At 38.3% G+C, this 22,366-nt stretch overlaps 3 protein-coding genes and 1 pseudogene across 3 annotated transcripts; 2 read left to right on the forward strand and 2 right to left on the reverse strand.

The window, feature by feature from the left end:
* Positions 1-343: 343 nt before the first annotated feature.
* On the reverse strand, positions 344-1,609 carry LOC141836714 (serine/threonine-protein kinase UCN-like). The gene has a single exon (XM_074724229.1). It carries the CDS (start codon positions 1,601-1,603, stop codon positions 344-346), a length of 1,260 nt encoding a protein of 419 aa, XP_074580330.1. The 5' UTR covers positions 1,604-1,609.
* A 3,141-nt stretch (positions 1,610-4,750) lies between these two features.
* LOC141836485 (uncharacterized) lies at positions 4,751-10,097 on the forward strand. Its single transcript, XM_074723987.1, has 5 exons — positions 4,751-4,824; positions 4,917-5,276; positions 6,262-6,622; positions 7,262-8,656; positions 9,751-10,097. Exons 2-4 carry the CDS (start codon positions 4,932-4,934, stop codon positions 8,506-8,508), a joined length of 1,953 nt encoding a protein of 650 aa, XP_074580088.1. The 5' UTR covers positions 4,751-4,824; positions 4,917-4,931; the 3' UTR covers positions 8,509-8,656; positions 9,751-10,097.
* A 677-nt stretch (positions 10,098-10,774) lies between these two features.
* Positions 10,775-13,926, reverse strand: LOC141836586 (uncharacterized; annotated as a pseudogene).
* A 787-nt stretch (positions 13,927-14,713) lies between these two features.
* LOC141836223 (COP9 signalosome complex subunit 6-like) lies at positions 14,714-21,836 on the forward strand. The gene is given in 10 exon segments (XM_074723665.1): positions 14,714-15,081; positions 15,227-15,268; positions 15,271-15,314; positions 16,360-16,453; positions 17,639-17,700; positions 17,785-17,863; positions 17,982-18,074; positions 21,005-21,105; positions 21,309-21,364; positions 21,492-21,836. Coding segments are annotated over 10 exon segments (942 nt in total). The 5' UTR covers positions 14,714-14,792; the 3' UTR covers positions 21,574-21,836.
* Positions 21,837-22,366: the final 530 nt, after the last annotated feature.

A 22,366-nucleotide genomic window follows, 5' to 3' on the forward strand; every position in this document is an offset into this window, starting at 1 on the left:
GTTGTAACGTACTAGTTGATTAATTAGTCGATTGGATAGAAGGTTTAAACAAAAAAATGATTATGTTTAATCGACAATCAACTTGTTTTTCGATAGACTAGAGGCTCGAATAGTCGACTAGGGGCGATTTTTAATGAATTGACAATATATATAGCTAGTTCGATCCAACTCGAGTTGAACCATGTTCAAGCTTTTCTCATTCTTTGAAGAACCCAAGTCATTTTTGTTATTTGTTTGTACATAAATAGGACAAAATTACAGATCGACCCTTGCTCTACATTTTGGTTCTACTTTAAGCCATTTAACTTTAACCTAAAAAAATTATTGATGATTTCAGTCACCGTCAGAACTCCTCCAACGACTCCGACGAGCTCGACGGCGGCGCCACTCGCTCTCGTTGCCGGAGCTCTTTCAGATAGTCGCGGACGTCGAATCCCACCGCTCTCTCGTCGTTGCAACTCTGCCGCTCCACTTCCTCTTCCTCGTCGATCACCGGCGCCAGGAACGGAGGCCGCGCCACCTCCGGCAGAAGCTCCCATTTCACCCCATGGAAGAAAGGGTGCGCCTTCACCTCCTCCGCACCCCGACTAAACCCTAGCCTCCTCTCCGGATCCTTGACCAGGAGCCGCTCGATGAGGTCAGTCAGATCGGTGCGCCGCCGGCCTGGGAATAGAGGCGGCAGCGTCAGAATGTTGCGCATCGTCTCCTTCCGGTTCCGGCCCCGGAAGGGCGTCCGTCCGTATGCCATCTCGTACGCCAGGATCCCAAGCGCCCACCAGTCCACCGCGAAGCCGTGCCCTTCGCCGCGCACGACCTCCGGCGCCACGTACTCCTCCGTCCCCACGAACGAGAACGACCGCTCGTCGCCACCGCCGGATCCTCCTCCGGAATGCGAGATGGACGAGGAACTCGTCCCACGGCGAGTCCCTGGAGAGACTCTCGCGGACCTCGCTTTCTTAATCTGGTCGTCCGCGGCGCCGAAGGAGAACACGCGTGTGAGTTTCCTCCGGTGGGCGCGACGGTGGTTGTCGGAGGGAAGTGGAAGAGGAAGGGAGGAGTGGGTGGTCGATCTGGGAGGGAGGTGGCGGGAGAGGTCGAAGTCGGCGAGCATAATATGGCCGGATGAACGGAGGAGGACGTTCTCCGGCTTGAGGTCGCGGTAGGCGACGCGCAGGGAGTGGAGGTGGGTGAGGGCGGTGACGATTTCCGCGAGGTAGAAGCGGGTCGCGGCCGCGGAGAACGCCTCCTCGTTGGAAGGAGAAAGGGAGCGGCGGAGGGCGTGGAGGTCGCCGCCGGGGCAGAAGGGGATCGCCCAAGCGAGGAGGTCCGGCGTCTCGACGGAGCCAAGGAGGGAGGGGAGAAACGGGTGGTGGTGATCACGGGGAGCGGCGGAGAGGCGGGACAATAGGGATAGCTCCCAGCGGGCGCGGCGGAGGGCGTGGGGGTTGGCGGCGGACCCCTTGTCGAACACCTTGAGGGCGAAGAGCGTGGGGAGGCGACCGTCGGGTGCGGCGCTGACGAGGAAGACCGAGCCCATGGCTCCGCGGCCCAGGACGCGAACCGCCCTGATCTGGTCCAAATCCAGCACCACCTCCTCATCCATTTGAATTTGGATCAGCCAACCTACACCATGCAGGTAACGTGTTTGATTGTTTGCCTCAATGGTCTCTGTTTCCACATCTCACTCGATTCTTATTCTTCTTGAAGCAGCTCAAGCTCCTTGTGTTCCTTGTATGTTTGGTTGCTTATATATGGTGGCAGAAGAGTGGAGTTGGAGAAAACGTCGTCTTCAGAAATCGAGTTCAAGCGATAAAGGATTGGAACTCCGGTAACAAAATTCAATTCTCCTCTTTTACCACAGTATGCTAGAAAATAATATTGCATTCTTATCTTTTTAGAAGTATATATTTCTTGCTTCTAAACCTGCTAATTCAGATGTGATCAATCTCCACTTGTTACGGCGCTGATGATTCCTTTGCCACCATGTTTTTGTTTTATGCAGTAGGACTGCTTGTGTTTAGATAATGTAGAACAGTCAAATGCTTCACTTCTTTTTTTAATTTTTTCCTTTTTGATGATGATGACTGCGAAAGTGTTTGTCTTAAGCAAGGCTCATTAACTGTTTTTTTCTGACTATAAAAGTGACAAGATATAGATGCATCACTGTCATTTGAGAATATGCCAGCCAGGAGAAGAGCGTTCTACAGTTTATATATATAGAATCATAGTTATTACTGTAGTAATGAGCATCTCAATAATGTTTAGCAGCTGATTCGATTTTGGGTGACAACTTTCATATACTGTCTGTCATCTTTTCAGCAGAAGAAAGGAAGTGCAAAAAACTCACATAATGCATTGATTAGTTATGAAAATAACATATAAAGAGGCTCTAGTTCTTAGATAAAGATGTCACAGTGGAGCTTTGTAGCTCTAATGATACAAATGCTAAGGTATAAAAGTTATATTATATTCATAGTCATAACCTCTACTTAATTGATGTGGTTTAGTGAACTTTGCCGGCCATCATTGGGCCATGGGAATTTGAAATTCTAACAGTGGGGCAGAGCTGCTTCAGTTTCCAACTAGAAAACTTTATCTTAGTGTTGTTAAGCCACATCCACTATTGTTAGAAGGAAAGGATGAAATAAAGATAGGTTGAAGGATTTCATGCTTTTTAAGCTTCAAGGCCTTCATATGCTCTTTCTTGTGCTTGCAATATTGGTGCGGTTTGTACGAATGGAGACATCTTATTGTTTCTAAACCTAATCATGCAATAAATGGGCCACTCTTTGAAGCTGACCTGTGAAAAGATCATTAGGGTTTCATAGGTAAGTTTCAGTGATATTTTTTTCCTTGATACGAACTCTTCTGCAAAAAGGTGGAATCCGCCACCTTAGCGGCCCCACACGATCGGCCCCACGATCATGCCATTACTCTTACAAGTATGCCTTAGCAACTAAGATTCAAATTGTTTCCAAGAACTGAGATGTGGGAATCACATTATGAACATTTTCAAAGTTAGCAACAGTTATCTTTGACTTGCCTGAAAGATCAACCATCAACATTTTCAAATTTGATATGAACTACTTTGCAATTAATAGAAAAGCTTACAAGCACCACAGAGTGGATCATGTGTTATAGCTTGCCCATTGACCATATTGATGGGCAACATATTTCCTTCACGATCAATAGTGTTTACAAGAGTTTCATCACCATCTAGCCATATTTGTGCGACATCCAATCCTTCATAGACCAATCCCCCCTGTGAAAAGTCATTTAGTTTGGGATTTTCATAGGTCATCTCAAACTGAGAAACTGCTGTATAAGTTTACCATCAATTTCAATTAGCTCATCTCCTTCATGAATACCAGCTCGGTCAATTCACTCGACCTTTGTAAATAAATTTAATATTCAATTTAATACTTCAATAAAAAATAAAATTCATCATTCTCGCAGTTTTACACGATAAATTTTACGATTATCTATGAAAAATAAATTAAAAAAATTATAATTGACCATTACGGGAGAGGACATTGCCTCGATTTCGTCGAGATTTAACTCTTGTTCATTTCAATAAATCTATTCCACAGTAACCAATTCAACCATATCCTAGAGGTAATATTCAATTTAATACGAACTTATTTATTTATTTTTAATATACACCCGAACTTATGGTGCAATAATAGGGCATAGTCTCCTAAGTATCTAAGATTGAGTCCTACCTGTGGTGTATTATAGAATGAATTTTCTCCTATGAAAAGTTGATTTAAGAATATTGGACTATTGGATCTCCCGTTATAAGTATTTTTTTATTTATCTTGATGGTCTAGATTTACTTGGTAGTCTGTTAAAAACTTTCATAGATTATTGAAAAATGTACATACTAATATTTACTAATAAAATTTATGAATTAGATTCATCAATAAAATCTTTATTAATATGATAAATAAATTAAAAATGAATAATTAAAATTTTATTATCAAATTTAATAATTATCCAAATAAATTTAAAATTATAAATTTTTAAATAATAAATCAAATAGGTTTGAATTAAGAATTCGATAATAATTATACGTCCAAATTCAAATTAAATTTGAATCAACCTCAAACTCATAAAATAGAAATTAAGTCAAATTTTAAAAATTATTTTTAACAATTTAATTCATTTTATATTATTATTTTATTAAATAAATTTGAATATTATAAAATTTGATTAACTTTTGAATATTATAAAATTTACGACGGATTCCATCCACTTTAACAAATCTAATTCATTAACTCAACGTTTCGGTAACTAACTCAATTAGATAAAATTTGATACAACTTAGACTTATTTACCGTGGTCCTAAATAGGAAAGCAATGACTAAGCTTAGCCATGGGTGCTTGGCGGATCAAGATCCGAAGTCACCTATTTTTGCGATCCGTCAGCAAGTATCTGCTGGGTGGCGGTTCAATCCCAAAACTCCAAAAATACAGTCAAAGATCCGACACGTGACCCGATCCGCACCAAAGCGAGTCTCGGACATGGCCAGCCTGCCTCCCGATCAAAACACCAAACAGAGAGGGAGCGGATAACCTACCAGCGAACTACACGTGGCTGATTGTGATCGGATGTTATGACCAATGTTGCTGAAAGGAGAAGTATCCGATCCCATCAGGACGTAAAGAAGGGGCCGAAAAATGAACCTCTCGTTGCCGCACCCTCGCGTTTATGCTTGCTCTCGTTGCTGCTCAAATCTCTCCTCCGACTCGAACTCCCACCGCCGTCGCTTCGACTAAACGCTCGATCGAACGCCCTCGCACGTCTGGCTCCCGCGCGATTCGGTATTTAAACTGAACCTCTCCCCGTTTTGGTCTCGTTAGGGTTTCCAATCTCCCTCCTCTCTCATGGCTCTCGATCTGTTTTTCCATTGCAGGCCCGCTCCGCGAGGATGGGAGAGGAATGCCCCGCCGCCGGTGCGGCTCCGAAGGCCGGGAAGAGGGCGAGGGACGACGGGGATTTGAAGCGGGTCGCGGAGATCGTGATGGTTTTGTCGGCAGTAGGACAGGTGCGCCGTGGCAAGGAGCCGACGGCGGCCGAGAAGGCGCTGGTGGCGGAGGCGAGGGAGAGGCTTGTGGTGATGTGCGAGGCCGTCAGGCCGAAGGAGCTCTTCTCCACGGAGGCAGTCAGGGTCGTGGCGGAGGATCTGGGGCTGAATAGGTCCAAGGATCCTGCTCTGGGATTCCGGCCACCCAAGATGTCCATTGCAGAGAAGTTGATGTTGACCAAGAAAAAGGTCCGTCTTCCTGTCCCCTTTCGTTTCCTTCGCTTACGGAAAGGAATACAATTCCTATAACCATTGTTGCTCTTGATACGGGGGAGCCCTACACAGAGTGCAATGGTGGAAGAACATATGTTTAGTGAGACATAACTAGCCTGAGATTATGCTTAGAATTACAATTTATGTAGATGTTGGATCTTCTGACTCGCATAATGACGTTGCATCAAGTATATGTCTGCTATTTGCTCCAATCTCTTGTTTGAGTTGTTAACCCAAATTGATCTTATAAATAATGATGAGAAGGGTAATTAGCCGTGTACTTTTGAAGAACATATCCATCTTCATAGTGCAGACTGCCATATCATTCTGATTTAATTCCCCTTCTGCCATATTTCTGAAGTGAAGAGTTATGTTTCTGAAAGTTCAAGGTCATATCTGTTAGGGCATTATTATTTTACTTTCTTGTTCTGGGTGTCTCAAAATATCTCCTGACAGGGAGCTAAATATATTTGCCATTCTGTAGATCATTTCTTTAGGAACTATGCCATTTTTTTGTTCTTATAATTCCATGCAGCGCATTAGAACTAAACTATGCCAATTCTTTTATTTATTGAAATGTGAAGATTGCCAGTGTTGAAATAGTGTAATATTGTAGTCTACACGTTTGTTGTTTTTATTGTTCTTAAGTAGGAAATGCCAATGTTAATTCTCAGATTTCTTTCAATACATAAGGAAAATACAAAGAAATTTCTGAACATTGTAATGAGGTTTGGTTATATATTGCTTACACACGCTTAATTACATGTTAATATGATATCCATGTTCTTTTGGCTTTTCCTGGAAAGCACAATGATTCAAAATAACTTGCATTCCAGTTTTCATGGTGGAATTTGTTTGAATGTGAGATATGAGATATGACATTTTCTTAAATGTGGGTCTTACATACCTATAAGGTTTACTCGCTTATCTGACAACCTATGCTTTTGGTCCGATTCAACAGATGGAAGAGTCCAAGGAAACAAATGAGCATTCATCAGTTCATTCTCCTCTACAGTATCCTGTACCTGTTGGTGTAAAATCTGAATCTCGTGGTACCATGGCATATGGTGCTTCTAGGTTTTCACAGGACAAGAGTTCTATGCTAACATCTTCCGTAGGCTTTCGTAATTCTTTACTTTCATCTCATGTTCCTGTGCTGGCTAGTGCTGCTGCTAATTTGAAGCAGTCACAGATTAGTGATGTGCAAGCTGGTGCCAACACCATAAAACATTCATCTGGTTCGCTTGATAGGGCTTTGCCTCCAGAACATAATGGATTAAATGCTAGACATAAAGGGCCAGCTTATCTAACTCGAAATCAAGGTAAAATCTTTTGACAATAACTGTTCTGACTTTGTTGAGTTTGTTTGGGTTGACTTCTCCATTAATGCATTGACAATTTTCTTACTTCCTTTTTGCTTAATTTCACAACTTTATTAAGGATCATGAAAAGTGTTAAATTATGAGAGTTTAGAATATAGAAGTTATCTATTTCTACAATCTATACTTATCGTGTCAATGGCCACTTGTTGGTGATGGAGTTTGAGGATTTTCTTTCCCATAAACTGATGGTTACTAACCAATATCTGAAGGCTAGAAAACTGCATCTCGAAGCATATCTTGGTGTTCCTTGCTGAATTTTTATGTGAATTAGTATTAGGCATAGTTCGTCTAATAAAGAACAGATACTGGTACCAGTCAGAGATAGCAATGTGGTATTAGTATCAGTAACATTTGTGTTTCCTAATTATGTTTTAGTTTGATACAAGGCAGTATGGCATGGTATACTGGTAAGGGCTTGTCTGCCAAAGGCTCAATCCTTTGTTTAGCACAAATATAAATTGTAGTTTTCCCTTTGTGAATCCTCTTCTTTTCTAGTTGTTTGGAAGCTGGTTTCCTTCTAACATGTAATATTTGATGTCCTTATCTTTTTCTTGATGTTTAAGTTGTTTCCTATTGTAGCTGAAAATGTGCCTCAGAAAATCCCAACCATCTCTTCCATGCAATCACCATCTGTTGATGCTGTGGCAAGGTTTAGCCAACCAAACAAGATGTTGGATCATACTTTAATTAAGTACGAGGGTATTGCTGATGTAAATGCTCACCAATCTGCGCTTCAGATGAAAAACCAGGAAATAAAGCCTTCTATGGTTCAAGCAGGACAAGGAGACCTGCATATTGCACATCAACCTTCTCAAGGTTTGGCATGTGTTCCTACACCTCTTTATACCAATCACAATGACATTAGTAAGAGTGTGCAGAGGATATTGCAATCAAAGGTTCTGGATCATCCAAGCTGGATTCCTCCATCAAGTGACTATATGAATGCTTCCCTAAATTGCCAGATATGCAAGAATGTGATTTCAGATACAGAAAGTTTGCTTGTTTGTGATGCATGTGAGAAAGGAAACCATTTGAAATGTCTTCAATCTTATGGTAGCAAAGGCATTCCCAAAGCAGAATGGCATTGCCCAAGCTGCTTGGCATCAAGTAATGGAAAGACCTTGCCACCCAAATATGGAAAGGTCGCAAGAGCTCCTGTTGCAGCACCAAAATCTGCTCCAAATGCAAGCATTAATGCTGCTTTTAAGAAAACTGAAGATTTGGATTCTAAGAGTTGTCAACAGAAAGCACTATCCAAAAGCAATCCTAATGTGTGTCAACATTCAAATTCTTCAAATTTGGGTGGCAGCCATCACGAGTCAATTTCGGACTCAACAGGAATCTGTGCAGAAAAGGATTTGAGGACTAATGGAGTTAAGAAAGATAATGTAACATGCAATGCAATAGGAGGTAATCTTTTAGAGGAAACAAATGGTTCTGTATGTACTAATTCTGATAAACCTTGTGAGGATCACAACCATATCAAGAATGATAGTTCAGCCTTGGCAAATACTAAAGAAGCCACTGTGCCTGTTTTGGAGTCCGATACAGAGGAACAAAATTCCTGTGAGCGTTCACAGAGTTTGGTAGGTGAAAACAACGATTTTTCTAAAGCAGCAGTAGCACAGGGTTCCGACCAAGACTTACCGAGCAATGCCAGTGGTTCTGGAAATTATTTGCAAGAAAACACCACCCCTCCCACGTCTGAACCTGAAGGGCATGATGAGAAGAAACCAATTGAATGCATAGATGCTTCCAGTATCAGAGTAGTTAGTGAAGGTAGTTTACAATTAACTACTGATGAATCAAAGGGATCGGTCAGTTAATCATGACCTTGTCATGTTCACAATCCTCTGGAGGATAATATCTCATTTTTTAGTCCCGGCCACTGTCTCTCCCATCAGAGAAGTTGGAATTTGTAGGCCTTCTTGATGTGATTTTTGTCTTTTATTCATGCAAGTGTGACAAATTACAGTAAGTTGAAATGCATGAGTAGTTATTTCATCACTATGCATAGCACTTCCATACACTGATAGCCAATTAAGTTGTTTGTTTAGGAAAAAATTGTCTACCATTTAATACACTGTATTTTGACTCTGATGTATTTAAACATTGTGTCATCTTATTTAGAAATTATGGGACTTGCACTTTCATTAACTTGAACAGCTGAATACATAGTTTCATTCGTGTTTAAATTAACTTGGGCTGTAGCATAGTTGACCTTAATATTTGCTATAACTGGTAGGGGAAAAAGTACAAAGCTGGTGTATAATGGCATAATAGGTAAGATAAACAAGGCATCCTGACATATATGGTATAACTGGTAGGGGAAAAAGTACAAAGCTGGTGTATAATGACATAGTAGGTAAGATAAACAGGGATCCTGACATATATGAAGGAACATTTGTTTTTGTGCTTCCATAAAATAGAAAACATGAAAGGAGGCATTTGAAGGCCCTAAAATATAGCAGTGCAAATAAACAATCCTTCAGTCAAAATGATCACAAGCAAAGTGCTAGATTTTAAAGAAGAGCCATGCAAAGCTTCCCTGTTTCTCGATTTTTTTTTTTTTTTTTTTTTTTGCTTTCTATAGCTAATGTTTGGCATAAACCAATCACAGTTTTGGCATCTGTGATTCTGTTTTTATCCTTTCTTTTTCTTGATATTTTATAGGTGAGGTTGATGTAGGAGCACAGCTTAAACTGCTTGGTATTTAAACCTAAATATGGAACCAACAAAGCAGGTAGGTAGAAGGCAATACTTAAGTAATTTCTGTGGAGGGATTTTTTTGGAGATTTTTAGGGATGATTGAATGCTGAAACCCTCTAGAGATTGTTGACAAAGAAATTGGTAGTCCATCACCACTTTTTAGATTAATAGTTTTCAGGATAAAAACACTTGTGGCCACTCTTTTCCTCCTTTCCATCATCATCTTAGATTACTTGTTATTTTTGCCATGCTTCTTTCTTGCAGTTGGCTGATGAACCCTTTCACCTCTCTTACAAGCTATTTGCAAGTCTTATTTGATGTTCTAACCAAATACCTTTCTTTTTGTTCCTGTTAACCAGGTATTCATGCGAACTGCCCAGCTGACAAGATTTCACTTACTGGACCAAATGTCTTTCTTTTTTGTTCCGGTTAACAATTGGTAGAATTTACATATGTAATCTGTATCCTTTCAAAGTTCTGACAAGCTGCCATAGCTCCGCAATTCTGATGAAATCTGGAAGCTAAAGCACTTGCAATGGCTACTCCAGTTGATTCCTTTCGGTCTTTAGCTCCTGTTGTAAAATGTGACGTAGTTGCAAGGTTCGTGACCAATTTATTTACTAAGCGAGATATCTTATTATAATTTAATTAGCGTTCATATCTTGATTTGTCTTCATTATCACCCCATTTCTACCTCAAGAACTGTCAAGGCCGTAACATGGATTTTTTTATTGAGTAATTTAAGTATTTAATTCTTCTGATTTGATTAATTCTGGAGGTGACTGATCTGGTTCAAAATTTTTCATTCATTATCAGAATAATAACATGAAGATCTTGTCATTTTGTGTGATGGACGTGTGATTGATAATGGATTTCCATCCGGATAACAGCCGGCTTAAGATATTATGATAGGACTAAAAAAACATTTTGAGAGACAAAATGGCAGCTCAAAATGCTAAAGATACAGTAGCATAGTGAAACGAATGTGTATTATTTTTTTGCGTATTACTTCAGATAATTATAGTACTTAAGAGTTAAATCTGTGATGATATTTGCTACAAAAATTATAGTGCAACCTGATAGATGAGTAAAAGGTCCGGAATGAATCCAATAAAATGGTAGAGGAAAAAATAGATATGACAAAACAGTAAAAATCTTGAAACATGGATTTTGATTTGTGTTTATGTAAAGGATAGAATAAATAAAGAATAGTCATTCTGCAATAATAATAAGAAATAATTCAGTGATTAAACCTCATTTACATTTAGTGAGTTACACATCTATGAAACAAGTGCAAGTCGAGCAAGTGACATGATCATTTCAGTTTGAAACTAAATGAAAGCCTTGAACTAAATGAAATCATGAAACAAAAAAAAAACCTTTGACCAATGCATGCATACATTTCAATTACAAGTGCAACTTGTCAAACAAGTGAAAAGTGTGAGGAAATTTCAGAGCTTCATCTAAATCAGGATGTAGCTTGCAGAACAATATACATTTCATCGAACCCAAGAGAAGAAAGGGGTGAATTATGTAGAACAAAAAAGTTTAGAAGCACATGAAGACCAGACCATAGCAGTTGGTAATTGCTGACTGTTCCTTTGGCAACCAACCATGAGCTCAGTTCAAAGGGCAAGCCCAATTTCCTACAGAATTCTTTGTGGAAGCCATCAAAATCAAGTATGTTGGTATGTTTGATTTTCGTAATGAAAGCCGCCTAATTAACAAGCAGTGCATTGACCTCTAATTAATGGCCATGGCTTTCATGGAAGGAGGCTCTATCAGTCATTGATTTGCAGATGATGGATAAAGATTCTCAGTCATTGCGTTAACACAGGCTAATGCCAATCAGAAGCGATGCCGGTGGTTATCATTAACCACTCTGACCTGTCGAGCCTCGGAACTTGATCTTAATTGCCATCGGTTTTGGTTTCACTGCTCCACTTGGAGTGCTTGAATCCAAGCAAACTGCAACTGGTTCCTGTGGTTGCTGCTTGAGAGTGTCCTTTTGGTTGACCTTTTTGTATGGTTTCTTCCTCTTGTATGTAATAGGAAACATGGGGCATTTTTCAGCTCCTGATACTGCTACATTAGCTCTATCAATTTTAGATTCATTCCCCACAAGTTCTGAAGGGCTCTTCCGAATCACATGCTTGTCGCTACGAACATCTGAGATCAGTAAACCTTCTCCGGTGGTTGTGGTATTTAGCCTTGTTTCTTTATGATATTCAACTTCAAGCCGGAGGTGACATTTCTTTGTACCAGCAGAATGTTCTTCAATTGATATATTTTGTCGAGCCTTTAAGACAGTTGAGGTTTTTTTTGTCATATTTTGACAGTCCCCACTGTGACCGGCATCTAAAGCATAATTGCTCAAATTCTGATCAATCCTTAAGAGGAGCTGTTTTCTACATATCTCCGGACCGTCTTGCCTCACATAGTTCCTCATTTTTGGTTCCTTTTTGAAGATCTCAGGAAACTTGGTACAAGCATATGGAATTTCCTGTCTTTTACCACAATGTATCATCTCTGGGCTTCTAAAGGTGCTTCCGTTTCTATTTATCTGACACAAAATGGGTGACTTCTCACTAATATCAACTTCATCCTTCTTCAAAGTAAATTGTTGAGACAAGAAATTGGGTGCACAATTATCCCATGCAGATATTTGTTCCAGGTTTACTCTTGGTGTCTCCTGGCTATGATGATCATATTTACGCTTTATTTTCAGAACGCCTTTTGGCATACTCTTGGATGGCTGCTCTGGCTTGTCTGGCAATGGTTCCACGACCTGACTTTGCGCTGGTTTTGTCAGGTTTGGCTTTAACTTCAACACCCTTTCCTTTTCTGTTAGTGTTGCGAACTAAACCATTCAAAAGAATTGTTGAGTAATGTCCTTCATTAACACAGCAGGCCTTCTTTGATGATGGTAAACTCTCAACACCTTTGGCACAGTTGTTCAATATGTCTTCATCTGGAAATGCATTTAAATCGACCGAGAACCTAGGCTCGTTTTCCTTCCTGCTCTTCCAAATGTGAATTCTTTCTTCAACAGTGAGGTTTCGCCGACATCCATCCCATAATTTCTTCATTTCTGAAAATGCTTGGAGCATGTTCTCATGGTATGATCGAACGTGATGGTAGTATTCATTCTTGTGCAGGAAAACTAGGCATTCTCTCAAATAGGTAACTTGTGGAGAATAAAGTCCTCCCTTCATACCTGCGTAGAACTTCTGGAGTGGGCTTCCGAATAACATTTCATCGCCCGTAAGCAATTCTTTTACGGTAAGCCAAAACATCTCTTGGTCCATGTCTGGAAGAAAAGTTGCCAGAAAAAACCTTTCATCTTCATTTAACTGGTGATTCCATGTTTCCAAAGAGAGTACTCTTTTCAAATCAGGAAGATCATATAGCTCGTATGGGACACTGCATGTTCGACTTCCAATCATAATATGCTCACAGCCAACTTCAGCAAGATCAAAATTGTCGGAATCAACATCGGGAATCATCTCATGTAAACACTCATTTTGCGAATAGTTTATAGAGCTTCCTCCCAGATGATGACCATAGCCCATTCCAATCTAAGGGGAAGTCATAGTATCAAATGATCATGTAAAGCGGCCATTGCCCCATTGCCTTCACTGGGACTAAACTCAGGCAACATTCCTGAAAGTTAGCAGATTAAAATGAAGAAATTTGATAAACAAGACAATGAATAGCTAAGATTAAAACATGGATACAAGATTATATTTGTTTCTTTTAGAAATCTGCCCAGCTCTAAGGTCTTGAATTAACACTTATATTTGTTATTAAAAGACAAGTAATGTTTCTGTTATTTTGCACACAGGAACAGATATCTTTTTACAAGATAAAACTGCTGCAAAATACAAGCTTTAGCTTAACAATTCAACCAGGAACAAGTTAATCATTGTAATCTTGATAGCAGATCTGTTTTAGCCAGGTACAGATTACTGATTTGTTCCACCTTGGTGAAAATGAACTAAGTTTTATGAACCCTAGTTTCAGTATCTGTAAAGATGTTTACATTTCTTGATCACAAACAAACACAATGCCTTCTTGCCAAGGAAGTTTGGATCACTTTAAGTTTCTATTTCTTCTGACTGAACCTAAACATTCATTGTGCATCCATACAGATTCAGATGAGTAGTCTTGACAAATGCAATAAGATAAGAGATCTTTTCAAATAAAATCTGATCATGCAACCAAACACAAGAAGTACCTTCGGATTTCATATTTGCATACGATTATGCTGAAGCATAAGCGATCAAAATGACTTCCAAATTCTCAGATCATCGTTCTGCAGAAATTACGGATGCGAAAGCAAGCACGAAATGTACAGAAACCGGAACAAGATCCCTCTTCAGTTTTGCAGAAATGCAAGTCGATCGCCCCCAAATCTCGATTTTTCTCACTATCCGAACAATTGACAAAGGTGATCGGATCGAGTTCCATACCTTGGGAGAAAGACGCATCGCGTCCAAACTAGGGTTTTCGGAGCGGACCGGCGGAAGCGATGACTCGTCGCAGGTCTCCCATTGCCCTAAATCTTTCCCCCCTTCCTTTTCTTGCTTTCTCTCTCCACGTAGAAAGAGCTAAAGACTACCAGAAACAGAATCAAAACACTACTGTTCACAGAAAAACCACATCTTTGATCTTTCCCTATTCTCTCTCTTCGCAGCTACAAGTTTGGCACATTTCAACCATGACAAACAGATCGCCACGAACTTACTTAATCATGAGTCTCAAGAAAATGGACCAACTTTGGAAATTGGGCGCAGGCCAAGTTCATCTGAGCCAGTAAAAAAGTTAACAAATGCTTCACGATTCATCCTTTAGGCACGAAGGATTCGTAGTTTGAGAAAGATTGGATTGCTTAAATCCAAAACCAGTGCAGCAAACCGTTCTTGGTTGTTCAGACAGTGTGCATCGAGCGCAAGCTGTGTGCTACAAGTTGCTATGGGCCGGCGGAGCACCGGCGGAGCATCGTCGACGGCCAACTGTTGAAGCGCCGCGAGGTCCAATAGTGGATTAACCTTTAATTTTAGAGTTTTTTGATATTGTTTATTCCTTTTTTAAAATTCCTCTACAATTATAGCTTTTCCAAATAATAAATTAGTTTACTGATTATTCAATATTATTTTCTATTATTGTGTTTTTTTAATTCCTGTACAATTTGCATGGCTAAAATTTTGTAAATAGAGTTAATTTGTTGAATTTAATTTTTAATATGATTTTGAAGGAATTTGATAAAAATAAATAAAATAAAAGATAAATTGGAGAAGAAACTTTTAATAGAGGAGAAAAAGACAGCGAGGAGGGCAGAGGATCGTGTTCTCTCTTCGACTCTCGCGGCAGCGGCGGCGAAGAGCGGGGCGGCGCAGCGATGGCGTCCTCGTCGGCGGGCAGCGGGCTGACCTTCAAGCTCCACCCGCTGGTGATCGTCAACATCTCCGATCACCACACCCGCGTCAAGGCCCAGACGCATCACGCTGATGATGGCGGCGGCAGCGGCAGCGGAGGCGGAGGCGCTGCGACTGCGGTCCGCGTATTCGGATGTGTCATCGGCGTCCAGAGAGGCCGAACTGTCGAGATCTTCAACAGCTTCGAGCTCCTCTACGACCCCCTTACCCACTCCCTGGACCGCTCCTTCCTCGAGAAGAAGCAAGAGCTCTGTAATCAAACCACCACGCCCTGTTTCCCTGACCATTTCTGTCTCTAGCATTCTAGCTTGCTGACGGTGTTGGATCTCGTTGATCCCGCTCTAGGGTTTTGTTGTTTCTTGTTATTTTAAATGACTTATGCTTTACTCTGGTGCAGATAAGAAGGTATTTCCTAACTTCTATATACTGGGTTGGTATTCAACGGTAGCGAAGCACAAGAATCAGATCTCCAGATCCATAAAGCTGTAAGTTTGACATTCTCATTATAGATCTCAATTTCATGTCATGGTTCTATTTGGTTATTTTCTTATTCTAGGATAGTTATATGGCTTATTTAATGTTGGCTCAATTAATTTATCTGTGCCCATTTTTGTTGATCAGAAAAATGCAACGTATCTTTGGTTATCAGAGTGTACAGCTCTAGCTCATTTATGTGGATGTGACAACACAATGACCTGGATTATAGTATTATACAACAGTTCTTTCCTTTTTTTTCCAAAAAAATCATATTTCCTAATCTCTGTGAACACCATCTTCATTTGCCACTATGCTATATTTTTTTTCATTTGTAAATTTGATAGTTAGATTACTACATTACTTTGCCACGTTTATTTCCTTCAGGGATGCTATTTGATGTCCCAACATTCAGTCATATAGCCTCTACTACCTAAACTACTGTATTTTAATAAGACTGCTAAAATAATTTTCCCTATCTTATTCTATGACATTTTCTCTTATTTCACAAATTTTATCTATTTGTAATGTAAATTATGAAAAAGATTGATATAAGATGTGTCTGTTTGATTTCCCAACTTTCAATCATATCGCCTCTACTAAATAAACTGTTGTATGTTGTAAGACTGCTAAAGTAATCATCCCTTATCTTATTCTATGACATTTTCGGTTATTTTAAGTTCACAAGCCTTGTCCATCTGTAGTCTAAATTATGAGAAAGATTGATATGAGATTGGCATTTGGTATCCACATGGATTTTATTGTACCATATACATGTAAATGATTTTGAAAAGGTTAATGTCTTGATGAATAAATTTAATGAACTTATCATCTTTATGAAATTGAAAATTTCACTAGAAAGTTATTCTATCTTTCAAATTGTGAGTCTCTCTCTATGATTTTGTTCTTGTAAGATGCTTTTCTTGTTTTGGTTTGGTTTTGTGATGCTTCTGTTATATGTTACACTTGCAAATGTTCTGAGTACTTTAATGAGGATATAGTTATTGCTCTATCTTTCTAATTTTTATTTCTTATGTAACATCTTTTGTCAAGCAGTTGATGGATATTAATGAGAGTCCAGTTTATGTTCTTCTAAATCCTGTGATAAACCATTCTCAGAAGGATCTTCCAGTTACCATCTATGAAAGTGGTACGTGAATGTGCTCTTATAATTTTGTAGAATTTATTCAAGGATATCAGGAATTAATGGTCATATTAGTATCTTCTTGCCATTTCAGCAATCAATGTTGACTTAACATAATTCCTCCATTTGATTTAGTCTCAATTATATATATATATATATATATTATAATTGCAATTAGTTTCAATTTAAAGAGTTGTATAGCAAGTTGGTTCATAATGAGGATATTTTGTAGGAGTTAGAGTCAGGAAAGAGTGATGAACTTTATTTGTAATATTTTTACAATAATAATATCAAGCAAGTTAGTCCAAATGATTTCTTGCACTTGTATCCTCTTCCATGAAGATCTGAGTTCTCTTCTCCCAATAAATCCGAGGAGATTTTAGGTTCTCCTTTCCATACACAGACACTACTTATCCATGGTATCTGATCCTCTCAGCTTGTGTGTATCCTTAACAACTAGTACCATAGCCATTCCACAGTTGACCCATTTGAATTTACCAGAGATACTTATAGTGGTTCACTACAACTTCTCAGATAGTTTTTTCGAAGTCATATGACCTATTTGGAGACCACAACAGAAGCATAACATTAGGAAGAAGAAAACTCGACCTTTATTTTGGAAGCCCCACTATGAATATATGTTGTTAACTCAACAACACTTGTTGAACAACTCAAGAGGTGAAGACTAGCTAGGGGTGTAGACTCTGAATCTAGTCGAGCTTGAATGTGTTCAAGTTTGTTCATTTTCATATCGAGCTTGTTCAAGTTTGTTTATTAAAAATCTTATTGAACTGAGACGAGCTCGAACTTCTTATCAAGCTCAACTAACTGCAATTTTGTCCTTATAATTTAGGTTTAAAAAATGAGGAATTAATTTATAATTATGTTTTACACAAGTTAATAAAGAAGTTTATTTATAAATGGATCACGAGTTTATTTATAAATTGATCACGAGCTCACTAGTGTGTGTGTGTGTGTGTGTGTGTGTGTGCACGCGCGCGCGCGCACGTGTGTGATATGAATTTCCATTCATATATGCTTGTGATATTGGTGAAGTTCATGCCTGACTGCACACTAACCTTTAATACACAAATTAAGTTGTTTTTGATGATTTGGATTTTCAATTCATTGCTTGAGGCATGACTAACAATCAACATTTCTTGCAACTGCTATTTGTGATCATCTTACCAGAGTTGCACATTATTGATGGAATCCCGCAGCTCATATTTGTTAGATCAAGTTACACTATAGAGGTGCTATTCATTTTTCTAGTCATCAAATTGTATTTTGGATGTTAATTAGTGTTATAAGCTAAATGTATTTTTTTCCCATTTAAGACTGTTGAAGCAGAGAGAATTTCAGTGGACCATGTGGCACATCTAAAACCATCTGATGGTGGATCTGCTGCAACTCAATGTGAGCCTCTTTTTATCATTTTGCATTAAAGATGGCATATTGCTGTTTATTTTAAGCTTTTGAATAATATTACATTCGTTATAAAATTGGAACTCACAAATACATGTATCTTCAACAGTGGCTGCTCATCTTACTGGCATACACAGTGCCATTAAAATGCTGAATAGCAGGATCAGAATCATTCATCATTATCTTGTTGCTATGCAAAAGGGTAGGCTCACTGGCTTACATCTACTTTTCAGATCTGTCTACCATATTCCATTTTGTTATTGCATGGTTATTCCATATGACTGACATGCCACATGTTTATATTGACTTCTTATTATGCTGATGTAGCTAGTTTTACACATGGATAATTGAATATCTTACTGCTTATTTTTCTCTAGAACTAAATCTAGAAAAAGGTACTGAGTATTGAGTACTAACTTACATGGATGTCAACATACTGAGTAGCTATGTTGCATTGTAATCCAGTTGTTTCTTGGTACCTATGTGCGCATCATTGCCTATCCAACTTTATAAATATTTGATTATGATAATAATTTGCTTTGATGAGATTAGTTAAATAAAGGATGATTGAGGTAAATTATAAAAGACTTGTGACACTAGGGAGGATTGGAGTTGATAATAATGTGATCATTTGTTTAAACCGAATATCAATTCAAAAGGTAGTTCCAAATGACTCTTCGCTATATTGGTATATATATGCTTATCCAACGACCGAAAGCTCTTCCCATTATAATATCTGTAACATTGAGCGACAAGCCATGGAGAAGACACCGCTGAGAGGAAAAGCATAGGCAATCTTTTATTGCATTCTTTTTGTTGTTGTTGTTGTTGATGATGTCTTAACTGTTGCCAATAAATCCATTAGAAATTAAATTTTCCCTTTGATCATGGTTTGTTGTTTAAAAAAAGCGTGTTTGCATGATGTTGTTCAACTCTTTGATGGAAGCCTTAATATGGTATGCTCAAAGACATATTAATTGATCTAAATCTTGTCTTCTATTTATATATTACTTGATTGCATATTGTAAAGTTGTTATTGTGTGACCTAGAGGTCACGGATTCAAGTCATGAAAACAGCCTCTTGCAAATGCAAAGTAAGGCTGCATACAATAGATCCTTTTCAGGATCCTACATTTGCGGGAACTTCGTGCACCAGGTTGCCCTTTGATTGCATATTGTAGTCCTGACCATGTAGGCCACACCAACCTAGTCCAGAAATTAAGAGCTATCCCATTCCTCCTAAGGTGAGCATTAAAAGTATTTTTTAACCCATCTAGCCAGACTGCCAATGCTTTTCTATTTACAATGCCGTCTAGTGTGACCTGACTTCAGTCCTTTTTATTTGGATTAATTCAGATTTAGTTTGTGTGATCAAAGTTCTTTTGGAACCAATATTGATCCAAGCTATATGTGAAGTGAATTTGACCTTAATTAACTTTGTCTTGAGCGTTTTCTAAACCATATGTGGAAATTTATCTGCCCTCAAACTTAAGCTTAAGCCAAATTCATGATTAAAAGGGCAGTTTGGTGCACAAAGCTTTCACCAATATGGGTCCCAAAGAAAGGTCGGACCATGTTGAATCTATTGTATGTAGGCTTACTCTACATTGCAAGAGGAAGGCAAATTCATGATTAACCAAACTAAATCTAATTAAAACTGCCCAAATCCTAATCTGAGTAAGATCGATTCCTTTGTTCTTTTTTGTTTGAAGTGATCTAAACTTAATTATTGAGCTTAATAATTCGGTTAGCATAAGTAACAAATAATGGGAAAATATATGTGCATATTATACAAATCAAACTCTATAGTGGTAAGGCAAAATACTTGTATACTAATAGGACATGGCTTCCATTTAAAGATTTTATTGAACTTCTTTCTTTTCCTTTATGACACATATATGTATGAAATTTAAAAGTGCTTTATGTGATTGGATGAATGTGTGCAGTAACATAAAGAAATAAGATAAAATTATGCATGGTGTCCTCAATATTGGTTCGTTAGTGGTTTCCTTTAGGAATCAGCTGCTCCTTAAATGTAGCAGTAGCTAGTCTTCTCCATCTTTCTTGGGAAGCATACTCCCTCTATCACAGATGTAGGATGTCATCCATCTGCTGCTGAGAGTGCCAAGCGCTCTTCCCCTGCATTGAGTTATCTCTTCTGTTGCCATGTGCTATGGATACTACTACTATGAGTATTTTATATTATATGCCATAGCATCTTTTGTTGTAAATCTGATTTCTCTTATTGATGGCATCCAAATATTGCATCTCATCCATGATGTAGTTTAAATTTGAAAGTTGAAATTGGATGTTTAAGATTAGGAAGTTTTAAATTTTCTGTTTTAAAAGTTGGGGATTTATTAGCAAATTAGGTAATTTTTAATTCTTATGTTAGTGAATAAGTTATTTGGAAATAGGTGCATGTTTGCTTAAGTTATTTTAGGAATAAGTTGATTTTTTTATTAGGGCCTTTAAAACTTCTCCTTATTGGATCTTCCAACTAATTAAATTTTATCTCATCTTCAAGTGAATTTGATTTCCTCTTTGTGAGTTTATCCGTCTTGGTTTGGCATCAATTAATTTCATCCTTTTGTACCGGTGAAGAACCTACTCAGCATTGGATGTCGAGCATTTGGATGCTCACTTTCTTCAAACTGCAGGATAGTATTTTGCTAGTTGGCACTATTGTGAAGGATTATGGCGTGCTTTAAATAATAAATTATTTAGAAGAATTGATTAGCAGATGATGCTATGCCATCTTGCAGTATCCAAGTTGGATCATACCAGTGCTATTGTATTGTTTCATGTGGTTTCAAGAAAGCATTGAAATGACTTTGTGCCATTTAAAAGTTAAATGTGGTTCTACCATATGGCTTATGCTGTCCATTTCTTACTACTTGTGTTCTTAGCTTTTTTGAAATCAGTGTTCATGCTGACTAGAGGAAACAAACCTACGAGATATTTAGCTTATGAAATCACTGGTTCCTTTACTTTTTAGATGTTATATGCACCCTATTATATGAGTAGCTAATTGTTGATTGTAGGCTGACAGCAGTTGTGCCTTCACCTTTTAGAATTTATATGCATCGTATTATCTGAGTTGCTAATCGTTGATTGTATGATGACACTCAGGTGAAGTCCCTCTAGATAACTCAATTCTCAGACAAGTCTCGAGTCTTCTGAGAAGACTGCCAGCCATGGAATCAGAGAAGTTTCAGGATGATTTCTTGATGGTCAGTTAAATGCCCTTGACTCTCCTGATTTATTTTCTGCTCATTTTGGCTCATTCTTTCATTGCATTCATCCATCCATAAGCTGGAGATCCCCAATTTTTTTTTTGCCATTATAAGTTTTTATAATATTCACCTTTGGCCAAACATTTTAATTTCCAGGTATCCCAATGCTCGAGTTACTAAAAAACTTCATTCTTTTGTAGGAATACAACGACACTCTTCTTGTAGCATACCTTGCCATGTTGACCAATTGTTCGAGGTATGAATATGTTTTAAAATATTGTACAGAAAACTTCCTAACAGTATTCACAAAATATGTTGCCTTTTTTTACATATAAGGAAAATAGCGAACATTTTTTTTTATTTTTTTATTTGGATTCGTGCAGCACCTTGAATGACCTGGTTGATAAATTCAACGCCATCTATGATAGACACACCAAAAGAGGAGGCCGGACTGCCTTTATCTAGTTTTACTTTGGCATTTCCTCTGCAAATGCTCAATGGTTTTCAATCATTTGATGGATGTAAAGTTGGGATTTTGTTACCCCCAACTTGTTTCTCAAGGGAAAAAGGGTTATTTCATTTATGAAACTCTAGGAGAGAGGATCAAAATCTTATATTTTTCTTTGCACGCTTTTAGTGTTGGGGGAATTGATAGTAAGTGTTTTTGTTTGTTTGTTTGTTTAACTGACAAATATCACAATACAAACTTTGGATCAGTTGACTCTAAATACAGGGGGGTCAATATAACTTGATCTGAGGATGAGGATCACTAGGCTGAAGTAGAACTTCATCTGAGGATGAGGATGACGACCAGGTTGACTAGATATGATGGAATATGTGTCAGCTAGTGATTGGTTCTTTAATATGTTTCTCATGGTTACACTGTTTAAGATCCATTGTTTCTGAAAGCATTAGCTTAGGTGTTTATTGTCAAGTCGGTTGGTGCTCTAATTTACTCCCTCGTTGACCTCAATAAAATCTGGAAGAGCAGCCAACTCTACAAGGAGTTTGGACCAAAATTGTCTGCCCATAAATAGGCAAACACAGGTGGTCTTTTTTAGCAGAAGTGAAGGGGAAAACTTAACTTGGAGTAAATTGATGATTAGTTTGTTTTTTGTCATTATATGTCTTTTTTAATAATATTAATGTTTGAGAGTCTGATTAATTTTGAAGGTAGATGATTTTTCTCCTTGATTATTATATATATTTTGTGGGAAGGCCAGTTGAAAAAATATATATATATATAGTGGGGTGTTGA

Source organism: Curcuma longa, chromosome 10, assembly GCF_044706935.1.
Source record: "Curcuma longa cultivar G26 ecotype Majalengka, Jawa Barat chromosome 10, ITB_CL_G26_1.1, whole genome shotgun sequence".
Lineage (NCBI taxonomy): Eukaryota > Viridiplantae > Streptophyta > Magnoliopsida > Zingiberales > Zingiberaceae > Curcuma > Curcuma longa.